Here is a 13477-nt window from a genome sequence, read left to right as displayed (position 1 = left end):
TTTCTGTATTCCCTTGCTGCTTTCTGCTAAGTCTATTTTATCTGGTTATTCTATGATTCCCATCTTGAACTCCTTCAGTATTTTTCCAACTTTGTTGTGTCTAATCTCATTCTTTCTTATTATCTCATCCTGTCAAATTATGCTTTAAAATCCTGCATATGGTACGCTTTAAAAAAAGAAAAATCATATAGCACTAAGCCTTTTCTAGAAAATTGTTTTTATTTTCCTCTCATTTCTGTCACTGACATTTTATAGGCAAATTAATAAATCACCCTCTTAACCTTGTTCTTCCAAGAATATTGAATTGTTTTACAGATATTGAATTTACCAACCGCAGTTGTTTAAAGTCTGTTTTGAAAGATTTTGTTAATGGTCAGTAATTTGAATTATACCGGAGTATTGTCTACGGTAACAGTATTACAAAAGTAAGTGGTCAATCAATGTTTTTTCAGTCATTAAAAATCATTGGCATTTTCAGCCCTTAGTAATTTTGCATCTAGCACCCTCTCTTGGCGAATATTTTATTTTTTGTTTGAAAATAGCGCTTTGAGCAGTGAGCACTCAACTTACAAATTTTGTAATAATCGGATTTTAGAAAACAACAAATTAGGTTATATCCTGAAATTCTCAGCTCATTCCAAGCTTGAAAATGGGTTCAAGAAAAACATGCATTTTATTTTGATCAGGCAACCAATTAAAACAGATTTTGATGCAAAAAAATAATTTATCCACTAAACACATTTGTTGGTATAACCTTCACATTATAACTGTTTTAGGGCCCATTCATCTAGTAATGAATTGGAAAAGCGACAATGCATTTGGGAGATTTACAAAAAAATAAGATAAGCTTTTAAGGAATGCAAAGGTTTTTTTATTCATCAGATTTTTATGACTCTCTTGATAAATCCTACATGTATCACATTACATGTATAAACCGATTTCACTTTTATTTTTGTATGCTAAACTATATTCCTTCTTTCTTTCCTATCTTTGTTGTTATTTTACCCCATTCACACTGTAATAGCATTTTATCCTTCAATTATTTGCATCTGAAACTCTAGCAGGCTGTTCTGAAATACCTAATACTTGATTACCCTTATGTTCAAATTTTATGAACTAGGTCCATATACTTATATTTCCAAAACTTAACCTTCGGTTTAATAAGATTTCATGTTGATTCCCCTAACATAGTCTAAGTTCATTGACCCTAAATGACATTTGACCTTGGTCATGTGGATTCAAACTCTTGCAGAATGTTTAGTTATACTTTATAACCATTATTATATCCAAGTTTCATAAACTAGGCCCGTATACTCTCAAAGTTATGATGACATTTCAAAAACTTAACCTTTGGTTTAATAAGATTTGATGTTGACGATACCGCCTCTGCCATAAAAAGTGGTGCCTATATGTACACGTATACATGTAGTCTTACTCTGCTATACAGGTGAGAAAAAACAGTAATTTTCATCCCACTGTCAACTTCCTCCATCCCATTGTCAACTTCCAAAAGGATTTTAAAGACCATTCTTCTTTCATCATTTGTTTAAAGCATTGAAGGAAATATATAAATGTAATACAAATGGGCAAAACATGAGTAGATATTTTTTTTACTCATCTATCAAAATTTATTTGGCCAAACCACAAAATGTGGTCACGTTGTCCCCAATGATCATATTCTAGACAAAGCGGTGATGAGAGAACAAAGTTGAATTCATACAATATCATGATTATTCGCTTGATATGCCCAATCCTGGATTCGGGACTTGATGTGCCAACAGGTAAACCCATTGGGCATTAGGTTACAATTTGAAATGCACAAACTCCTGCATTTTCCTCCCTAAAGCATTTGTCCATATGGCAGGGAAGGCTCGTATAAAGAGAACCTCAAAGTATAGTATGCATGCTCAATCACTCTAGACATACATTTACACACATGGGTTGCTATTGTACTTATTACAGAATTGTTCAGAAAAAAAGTCAAAAAATCTAAAAAGGAGAAAGTGGGGTTCTTAGACTTTCCTTATTCAATTTTTAAACAGCACCTGAAAATTTATATGTTGATGGCAGAAAAATTGACAGAAATCTCATATACTGTACCTCCTTAATAAAATTTCATGTTAAAACAAATGCATATGATACCTGAAGGAAAAAAAAGTAGTTTGAAACTCACCATATCAGCCTCTTTCTGGAATTCCATAAGGGCTTTTTCATAGCCATTTGAACGGAGATAGTCTGCAATAGCTTTGTTTCTATATGGAGAGAAAGATATAGAGAGGTGAGCATAGTAAAACAGAAAATAGAAAGAATGCATTTGGTATACACGTTTGTAGTCAGCACCACAACAATACATGCACTGGACTTTCATGTATGTCACTGTACAGTCTATTCATAATTTAATTTCTTCAAATGACAACAAGGGAAATAAATTGTATGACTACAGGTACTTATTACTGTACAAATGAAAAAATAATTTTTAGTCCTCAGGGGGGGGTACTTACATTGAAGAGTGGATACATGTACATGTACCATGCGCGACCAAAAATACATGTAAAAGGATGTCTTTTTCGGGCACGTTACGTACGTAACATTGTAAGGGTGTCAAAAACATCAAAAAAATGAAAAAAGGGCATCAAGTTCGCTAGGAAAGCTATGTATTTAGGGATAACTTCCCCTTAATAAAATTTAACAGGTTTTTAATGATTCAAATTGATTCAAATTGATTCATTTGTAATTTTCCTGCTTCATACAGTAAATATATGTATGACAATGATTTGACATCACTGAGAAAGAAATAATTGTAAAAATAAACCATTAAAAATACACGTACACTTCTAAACAATTGAATAATTAACATACATGTACATCAAACAATTTTCATGAATTTACAAATCTATCATCTTGAAAAAATTGACTAAAATCTACAAAAACAATGTGACTTGTAATGATATGGATCTAGTGCTTACATGTATTTTATCATAGATAATCAAGCTAGAAAAATATTTTATACACAAGTATCAGTTATTATTAAAATGCATAGTAATCTGTAATTAGAATAACACTCGTACAGTGTACATGTATGTTCATAACTTTATACATTTACATATTGCACAGGAATGTACATGCACATGTAGATCTGCACAATGTATGCTCTGCTGAGGAATTCATTATGCTCAATATGTACCGGTATGAGTCATCAAACATACTGTAAACTTACATGTAGATGTGTGTTACATACATGTATATGGGACCATGAAAATCAATTCAGGTAAAAAACTATTTTTACAAATATGTCGCAGTTTGGTATTCATGAAAAATTTATTATTCTCCCTGTACAGTTACATGTACTATGTACATGCAGGTGTCATGAGAGTTGTCGCTTTTTTTTGTACAGTAAGCCTTTTAATAATGTGTGAGAGGATGTGCTACGCATAAGACAGTTACGTACATGTATGCATGGGCATTTTGTTTCCCCCAATGCACACAATTTTGTTTCATGATTTTCTAAAATCAAAATGGAAAATTATTCATGAAAATATGATTTCTAATTAGCATTTGTATTTTTTTTATAACATTTCTCCATTTCTACTTTTTTTTATCTTTAAGTTTTTCAATTACCTAATTAAAGGGGAATGAAAACTTTAAAACAAATAGGCTTGTGTAGAAACAGAGAAATCAAATAATAAGAATTTAGAAAGAAAGTTTGAGAAAAATTGGACAAATAATGAGAAAGTTATGAGCATTTGAATATTGCAATCACTAATGTTATGGAGATCCTCCTATTGGCAATGCGACAAGGATGTGTGATTTCACTGATGAACAACTTTCCCTTTGGTGGACTATAAAATACCCTCAAAATGTCTCTTTTTTCTTTTTCTTATGATGATACAAACTCTCTATCCATGAAGTATTCTAGAAAAATATGTATTACTTGCCCTCATGTAGAAAGAACACATGATCTATGGATAGATGTGATAAAAGAGGCAATTCAAGTGAAATATATACTAAAGTAATGGGGAGAGTTGTTCACATGTGACATCACACATCTTTGTCACATTGCCAATTTGCTATCTCCATAGCATTAGTGATTGCAATATACAAATGCTCATAACTTTTTCATTATTTGTCTGATTTTTCTCAAACTTTTGTTGATCTGTTTCTTTGATTTTTCTGTTTTCACACAAGCTATCTTGTTCCAATGGTTTCATTCTCCTTTAATGTTTACTACAAATCAATCTTTATCAACTCCGGGACAGATTGCAAATTGAACTCATGTACATTCATCATTTGTATACTTACATGTCCCATACGACATAATACTGTCCCTATAAACATAATTTTTTTTTCATTACCAACTATCATTAAAAAGTAAATTACATTTTTGAAACTTTTGGGGATTACAATTTCATAATCGATAAATAAAAAAAACAGAGAGATGCAACAATAAAAGTGTTAAATTCTGGGAAATATCCTCTCCTCAAATATCCTAACAATTTTTAATATAGGATATTCATCCTCTGACAAGACCTTATTTGCCTATTCAATTACATGTACATTGTAGATACATGTATTACCATCCCCTGAAAAAAATATAAAAATGACTGGAGGTTCATTTCCCACTTACGATCAAATCTCATTAGTTTATAATTGTCCCAGTCCCATACGTAACACTGATGTGGTGTTGCAAGAAACAAGCAATCAATTGTAAGTCAAACTTAGGTCACAACTCACAAAATAAATCACAACTCTTCAGTGGCCCGTCTTTCAAACAGTTGCGATTGATCCAATGAATCATAACTAGCCAATCATAACTATGGAAAGCCAGCAATGCCAACATCTAAAAAGCATGTTTGTCTAAAATATTTTCTAGATGTGATGTATAATCATACATTCATTGTTTTCTTGAAAATCTGTTTACAAAGGACATCATGCAATTTTTTAAAAGAAATAATTACGACAATGATGTATTTCCATAGAGTAACGATTGATTGGATCAATCATAACTCTTAAGACGGGGCCCTGGTCTGCTTCTTGCAACTAGTATTACTAAAAATAAATTTGGTAATATAATTTAGTTACAATTTATATAAATTGTAGCAGTGCAGAAATTTGCAAATATATTCTTGCAAAACCCATACATGTATCAATTATGCAAATTAAGTGCAAAAAATAAGCATATACATGTATTTGTATACTAGTGCTGTTGTCGGGAACAAAAATCCATGTCGACATGTCGCTTAAAAATTAATCCCGACATCGACAATGTCGACATGAAAAAGGGACCGTAATTTAGCCTACGCTCCCTAACAAAAAAAATCATTCGATCGTGGAACATAACACTCTCAATCAAACGTATTCACCTTGACACGAAGAATATCCCCACACTAGATCTAGATCTATATAATACAGGCTCAGTTCGGGAAAACATATTTTCACTAAGCTAGAGTGAATTCACTTTCAAAATCACCGATTTAATCCACATCTTTTTCTGGAGAATCAAGTTTTGTACCACGATCCGGTCTCGAAAGCATTGCGCAATAACACTCGGAGCCAATTTGAGAATCACCAATTACAATAGTGATCATTGCGTATTATACGCTGGTACACATGTGCTGCAAACGCAAGCTCCTCAAATTGACAGTAAAAAATAATGAAAATCGACCGATAATTTCAGTATCACTTCCGCGGCGATCCGTGCAACGATCTCCAAACGAAGGAAGGGAAGTTTTCTGTGACTTCGTGATTTGAATTAAGCGCTCAATTGCGGCAACAACTTTGACAAAAACGTTTATGTGAAAAGTAATGCATTGAGGAGCAACGTATTATCAAGCACGGTGAATAGCGATGGGTACATATGGATGGCTACGCTACGCTCACGATCGTCGAGGCAGCTCGATCGGGCAGGCCGGCCCACACTCGACTCAGGCACTGACGTATTTCTGCTGCCGCGCAGCTCGCAGGTATTCTTTTTTCATTTAATGTGCCGCTTTATAGCTGAATAAACCTTTTAATCGCGCCACTTACTGTGGATAAAAGTTTCCAACTTTTCAGCTAAGCTTTATACTCGTGACTTTAGGCTAGACCCCTTTTTATTTTATATTTGCATGTCGATGTGGGTGCGTGCATGTCGACATGTCGGAAACATTGAAAATCCTTTGTATGTCGACATCAATGTCGATATGAGGCCTATCGACAACAGCACTATTGTATACCATCATTTTTTTTTAATGAAACTTTAGAATTTAACATTTCAGCTCTGTTATCCAAAGAAAGATTACTTCATGAAGTAGAGATTAAATTTATCTGCCAGTGGGAATTTTTCTTGAACTTGCCCTTCAACAAGTAAAATGCTGAGCCAGTGAGCTGGCAAGTCTAGATAACAGCTTAAATTATAAGAAAGATCTTGATCAATCTGAAAATGACATTCGACCTTCCACTTTGTCTGAATCTTTCTGATATATTTGACTATCAAATATACTACATACATGTAGCAAAAGATATATCGCTGTTGAGAGTTAAAACCATGTATCTCGAAATTGAGGGAAGCTCAAAAAAAAAAGGAAAAGTAAAAAAGTATGGAAACGGTAGCAATCTACCTCATATTGTCTGAAAACAATCTCCTAATTCCTGAAACGAACTCTTTCTAGTTTGTCACAGCTATAATAAAATCAAGCTTTTTCCGAGCTACTCTAAAATTTGTTTGTTTTGAGGTACATGTACAAGGTTTCAATACCCCAGTGATGATTAAATGTCATATACCTCTCATTTCATAAGTAGCGTATTTTTTTCTACTTTCAACAAAGTTACTGTAATCCAAATACTTAACAGCAAATTACAGCATACACAAACAGAGCATTTAGACAATTTAGCCCTTGACCCCCTGGGAGCATTTCATAAACATTTTCATCCGACAGATTTGAAAATTTTCTTTGAATTTAGTTGGCTGAGAAGCATTTTCATTGATAACTGTCGGATAAAATAGGACACGTCAGATGTTTCATCCCACACATCCTTTCACAAGACGCTCTCATGTCTAAAGTAGCAACAGCAATAGACCTGGGACTGAGAGTACCTGTGATAATTATCTGGCAGGCACCCGAAAATCATGTCGCATGAAAAATGACTGATGGAATGTACAACCCCTTAATTGGCTAGAAATACTAAGGTATAATGCTAATCGAACATATTAAACCACAATACTTTTCTTCATTGAATAGATCATTCAGATCTTCATAATAAAAAGTGAAGAAAATTGCAGTGAAAGTATTTTTTTTTTAGTTTAAACAGGCCAAAAATGAATCACATTTTTGTAAAGCCGAGAAAATTTCCTTTTCTTTTTATTTCATAATTTGTTCCTTTATTGGCACCATAACGTCTCAAAATCTCAATGGCAGACACGCTAATTGTCTTTGCAATTGCGAAGGATTGCTGCACAAAATTTGATGTTTCTGTCTTTTATGTACTGGTATTCGATCAAATATCAGGGACATTCGTCATATAAAGGGATATTCAAGTCTCATTTCGGAATTATGCAATTGCCTAATTTCAATGTCCCTAATAAAGAGTAACGCTCATGTCCAAACAGAAGGGGTAACGTATACTGGTAAAAAGCAATTTTTGGGTATCGTGTATTTATTTTTCTGGGTAACTGAGGTTTCTGGGTGGGACCCGGGTTATAGTCCCAGGCTTAAACAGCAATTTACATGTAACATTGATATCAATACAAAAGGTGATTTATAAGGAATTTAAGTAGGAAAAAAAGGCCCTCATTCAAAAATAAAATCTATCTCTTGTTCCCCCATGATACTTACAGCTCTTCTCTCTGTCTTTGTGAGAGCACCATGGTGACTCTGTGGTTGCAGGCTGCTATAAGCAGCTCACTGTGAGAATCAAGTCCTCCTCCTACTCCTCCTCTATAAAACCATCAGAGTGATCTTGATTGGAAATTCCTCCACTCTTTTTATTTTCCTCCTCCTTTTGAATAAGTATTTGAGAATTTCAGTCTATTATTCCACGATAACCACACGATAGCTTCTTCAACATCCCCTACCTCTGTTTCATCTCTCTTCAACCTGTGGGTAAAAAAAAATATATTATTTAGCCTCGCACTACAGGTAAAACAACAATACATAATTTTAAATAAAATGAATACCCTATGGGTAACCTAAACCCTCCTGTTAAAACATTTTTTTCCATCCTATGAATTCATGTGCTCTATAGAGGCCACCGCACATCTTATGCTTCATCTGCGACCGGATAAAATTTAATGCCAATATTGAGGCATACAGAATATCTTACTGCGTAAAAATTCTAAATCATCGCTGGAATGGCCATACAACGCATCCCAAAAATGTCCCTCTGATATATGGCTGAATTAATTAAAAAAAATTGAAAATTATTCTCCATTATGGTAATAGGAAGCTCATCTGAAGTCCTTACTTTTATATCTCACATCAGCAGTTTTGAATACACAGTCTATTATAATGATGCTTTTCAGCCCATTCCAAGTTCACATACATACGGAACTGCTACCACTGCTGGTTCTGCACTGCCTAGCACACTGGTGTAAATCCTTGCGTCACACCCATTGTTCAGGGGGGGGGGGCAAGGATTTACGCCAGTGACCTAGCATAGATCAACCCCTTTGACCATTCAGAATCTGACCAGGGAATTCCCTCAGCTGACCAGGAAATCTCCATGATCTAGCCAGGCTCATCAAATTACAACCTAGCGCATGGAATTACTTCAGCCCTACATCAGAGGGACATATTTTTTTGGGGGAGGGGGGGCATTGTGCATTTAAATCTGTGATCATGCTAATAAGGACAGTGATTTTCCGCGATTGTGGGGACGGAATTCACAAAAATTGCCTTTTGAAACGGAAAGTGGCTTTTCAAATTGAAAATCACGGAAATCATATCTTTTCTCAAAATGCATAGAACAGCAACAGAAATTACTCCAAAATCTCAACAAAATACAAATACTATAAACTGGCCGCAAAACATGATTTCACTTCGCTACAATCATGACAATCCATGCATCGTGACTGCACTCGACTCCATCACTCGATTATACATCAAACATCAAGCTGGCCAAGCGCAAGCCCGAGCTGAAATAAGCGACCAAACATCATTTGATTATAACCAATGTACATAGCAGGCAGCAACACACGTTCGTGTTCCTGCCCTCTAGTTCGGTGATGTACATGTAACAGCACGAACGCGGTAATCCTCAAATACAAAATGGCAGATAGGTAATAGTCGTCAACTGCTCAAACTCATGTCCAAAAAGTCCCCAAATTATCAATGAAATTTAATTCAACCCTAATATAATGCTAATAGTAATAATGTGAAAGGTGAGGAGGTATTCATATTAGATCAAATTAGAGTGGATTCTAAGGTGTTGTTAGTGCCAGTGGCGGATACAAATTCTGACCAGCGCGAGTACTGTGACATCGCTACTCAAACGGAATTTCTATTTTTCAGACATGTTGAAACGGATTTTAAGATTTTCTGAAAAGGAAAGGCAATTTCATTAAACAGAAATCACTTTCCCTAGATGCTACCATGTATACCTACATGTACATGTAGTCAAAAAGTGGCTATAATAAATTGGCTACGAATTGAAACCAATTCGGCATATGCTCCAAAATACATGTAAAGGCTTGCAACATTAAAAATTGTTATATTAGTATTATCACAGTTAATATGAACCTTAAATAAGATGCTTTCATTATGTGTTTTGGTCAAATTTCCAAAATCAGATCAGAGATCAGTCGCAAGGTCTGCAGAGGTCTTAAAACACACGAAAAAGTTGCACCCTTGTTGTGACATCATTTATATGCGATTAATCCCGAGAAACCAGTCCACGACAGTGTACTCAACAACATGTGTCTCATTAAAACGTTGGAATTCTTAAATCATAAAACTTGCTTCGTGGTCTATTCTGGCGCTAATTTCGGAAAGAGTTCCTCTTGCGACAGCGACCCATAATAACAAAAGATTGTCAAGACTTCCCGTTTCTTTATAATTTTTTTTTATTTTGTGTTTCTTACCATAGTTGGGAATCAAACTCACGTCATTGTAACTGCAGTCAAGATTCTTCCCGCTGAAAAAATGATCGCATTGCTTTGAAACAAATTCTCGCAATGCATGTCTTTATTTTAAGATTGATTTGAAGCTCAAGCTTGTTTGCTTAAAATGTTGCTCTCTAGTCTAGGCTCTCTATCATGTCTAGATCCAGGGGCGTCGATCCATTTTTCAGATTGGGGGGGGGGCAAAAATCATCAAATTTCCAAAGGCAAAACGCCAAAGGAAATATATTTATACATACATACATATATATATATATGCATATATGTATGCTTTCTTCTTTTTCTTCCCTTACCCTTTCTTTTTTCTTTGTTTTCTCTCTCTCTTTTCTTTTGTACTGTTGCGCTTCGCGTCTTACCTCTTAGCGCGTTGTTTTTTACGCTTTGCGTTTTGCGCATTGCGTTTCTTGGTGTTGTTGACTAATAAATTCATCATTTCCTGATGAAGCCCTATGGGCAAAAATTTGATCAACTTTTCTATCTACGGTTGTTTTATTCACATTGTATTTTGCTTTATATATATGTGACTCATGAGATTGAGACACACATCTCAGCAACAAATGCAAGCGCGAAGCGCGAGCTGAAATTTTTTGATATACTGACCTGGGGCGGTATTCTGAAAGCTCAATTAGCGGTCAATTAGCGCTCAATTAGCATTTTGGTATTCTGAAAAGTCACTTAAGTGCCCCTTTCCTTATTTGGCAGGGTTGCGTTGCGCGCACTTGCAAACTACGCGTTATGACCGCGCGAAGACTTAATTGAGTAGTTACGAGACTTTTGGTATTCTGAAAAGTCTCATAGCGCTCAATTAGCGGACTTTCCAGTGGGGAAAGATAATGGTGATAAGAGGTCCATTAAGTCTCTCCATATCTTGCTAAATGTTGCTTTCATTTCGTATAAATATCATCAAATCGGTTTAATACTAGGAGGAAGGAAGATAATAAAGGAGAGAGCTAAAAAGGGAATAGAATAAAGGGGGAAAACGTGGTGTATAGAAACAAGTAAAATAAGGAATAAGGCTAGGGACTATATTTGGTAATAAATAAATTAGAAAAGGGGGAAAAGGAGACAGAAATATTTGTGTACTTATAGGGAAAACATGAATATTATTTTTCTATATTTTCTTTTATTATTAGCATCATAAACTATTTTGTTTTTGCACACTTTTTTTGGCAATAATGAAATTGCCAAATCACGGCACATGCAGCAATGTGCAGGAGTGAATTAAACCTTGTTTCTGACAATGAAAAAATAAGCATAGACCCCTTTAGTATTTAAACGAATATAGAATAAAATACAAAAGAAAAAAATAGTGAAGTGATGCCATCGTTTTCTCCACCTATAGAAACCTATGTCATAACGTTTGTACATCAAATTTCAATAAAATTTCGGCTTTTTTAAAATCATGCTTAATTGATTTTTTAAAAATATGTTTATTCAAATTTTGTTGGAGAAGATTTCTCATATAAATGAAAAGTATGTAGTTTTTAGAATAAGTAGGAATTAAGTTAAAGAAGACCCCCCCCCTATCATGGCCCCGAGACAGAGGCAAATAAAATATTGTAAAAAAAAATAAAAAGAAAGAAAGCTACAAATGGATTCAATGAATAGGGGGTTGTGAAAATCAGAACGCGTTCGAAAAAAAGAGAAAAGCACAAAGGTACAATAAATGAGAGAGAAAGGCAAAAGACAACAGTTAATTTCAACAACATAACGAACCTCTAATCTCAGATGCAAATATGCTTAAGCATTATTTTTCAGCAAAAATTCTTTGTTTGGAGATCGTGGTGCAGTGCACCTGCAGCAGCCGGGCGCTGCGCTGCAAGGCAGTAAAGTGAAGAGACACTGCGCGCTAGGAGAAAAATTTACATTGTAAGAGCGCATTTGATTGGTTAATTCGGCTCAGTAGGGGAGTGGCCTAAAGGGACTTAATTGAGCGCTAATAGAGTTTTCAGAATACGAATTTGGAGGTACATTAGCGCTCCATTAAATGGGTAACTTAAAAGGATATTTAAGTGGAAACTTACGAGACTTTTCAGAATACCACCCCTGATAACAGAAAAAAGGTGCCTGTTTAGGACTGTTTGTAGTGATTCATGAGAATACATGTCCCACTACACAGATAATGCGAGTGCCAAGACCGAGCTGAGACCTGAAGGCTTGATAGTCTAAGCATTTTTGTTACCAATGATTAAGATGGGTATCTAAAAACCAAAAAATGGATGCGAGCGAAGCGCGAGCTGAAAATTTTGATATTTTGATCTTAAAATATTGAGTTTTTAATAAAGAACAAGATAAATAAAATAAGATCCAAAAAAAGATTATTGCTAACCGAAGCAGGAATTCTTTTGGGGTTTAAAACTGAAAACAGGTCATTCTATTCATCTATTTAATCATGAAAAATAAGGATTTTGCTATAGAAATGATGCGAGCGCGAAGCGCGAGCTGAAAATTTTTATATATTCCAATCTGAAAATCTGACATTTCCAGCACGATTTTAAGTAAAGAATGAGTTGTGTATTTCAGTCTCGCTTGCGGATTTCTGTGTAACATTACAATCTTATTTCATTTTTTGCACATGCGGAATTATTGGGGGGGCAAAACGATGTTTGCCCCCCCAATATTTTCATTGGTGGGGCGATCTCCCCCCCTGCCCCCTCCATGATCGACGCCTCTGTCTAGATCTGTAAGTCAAATTATACAATCTTTTCACCAGAACGATACACGCAATTGAACTGCGGTTCAAAACTTGCATTTATAAAAAACAGACGCTCAGTCATTCGATCAATCAATGATTCATGACTTTCTTCACGGTCAAATTCGCGCACGCCAATCTTGCCGCAAAAATGTCGTCCAAACCTCGAAAATTTGCACTTTTACAGAAGTGAGTAGATTCTAGTTGGAAAGAACTTTAGTGGCAACTATCTACCACTGCCATGACTGCACTGGGCCGGGCTGCTTGCAATGTTGCGCTCCCTTTCTGCACTCACGTCACTCAGCTCAGTCACTGTATCACTATCAACTCATGCATCATGCACTGAATGCACAGGCCAGATACGGTACACAACAAATGTCAACGCCTACGGAATGGGAATGCACATTTGCTAACGTTACACCTTCTCCTTGGGGAAATATTCCTAGCACACAACCAAATTGCGAACTATTTAGATGTAGAATCGACTTCTATAGATTTCCAATGAAAATAGAACGCTCACCTAAAAATTAAGAACTTAATAACCAAACATCAAGTGTATAAACCGGTATTCGTCCGTTGGTTCGAAGTATTTTTCTCGCAACGCATATTGTTGCTCTATTTCCGACTCGACTCGTACTCATATCATATATATTGGCTACACGTTGAAAAATTACCCAGAATCCCTTTCGATA

At 35.2% G+C, this 13477-nt stretch overlaps 1 protein-coding gene across 2 annotated transcripts in view; it reads right to left on the bottom strand.

Moving 5' to 3' along the window:
• Window positions 1-13427, bottom strand: part of LOC121408796 (lissencephaly-1 homolog) — a 35297-nt gene extending 21870 nt beyond the window's left edge. For both annotated transcript variants that reach the window (XM_041600436.1, XM_041600437.1), the window contains exons 1-3: window positions 13306-13427; window positions 7812-8072; window positions 2174-2252 (exon numbers count right to left, since the gene is read on the bottom strand). In XM_041600436.1, coding sequence (XP_041456370.1) covers window positions 2174-2252; window positions 7812-7843 — 111 coding nt within the window. In that variant the 5' untranslated portion in view covers window positions 7844-8072; window positions 13306-13427. The remainder of the gene's footprint in view (window positions 1-2173; window positions 2253-7811; window positions 8073-13305) is intronic.
• Window positions 13428-13477: the final 50 nt, after the last annotated feature.

The sequence above is a fragment of the Lytechinus variegatus genome, chromosome 2, assembly GCF_018143015.1.
Source record: "Lytechinus variegatus isolate NC3 chromosome 2, Lvar_3.0, whole genome shotgun sequence".
NCBI classification, from domain to species: Eukaryota; Metazoa; Echinodermata; class Echinoidea; order Temnopleuroida; family Toxopneustidae; genus Lytechinus; species Lytechinus variegatus.
The sequence above is the reverse complement of the archived record's forward strand: the minus strand, read 5'-3'. Positions and strand labels throughout refer to the sequence as shown.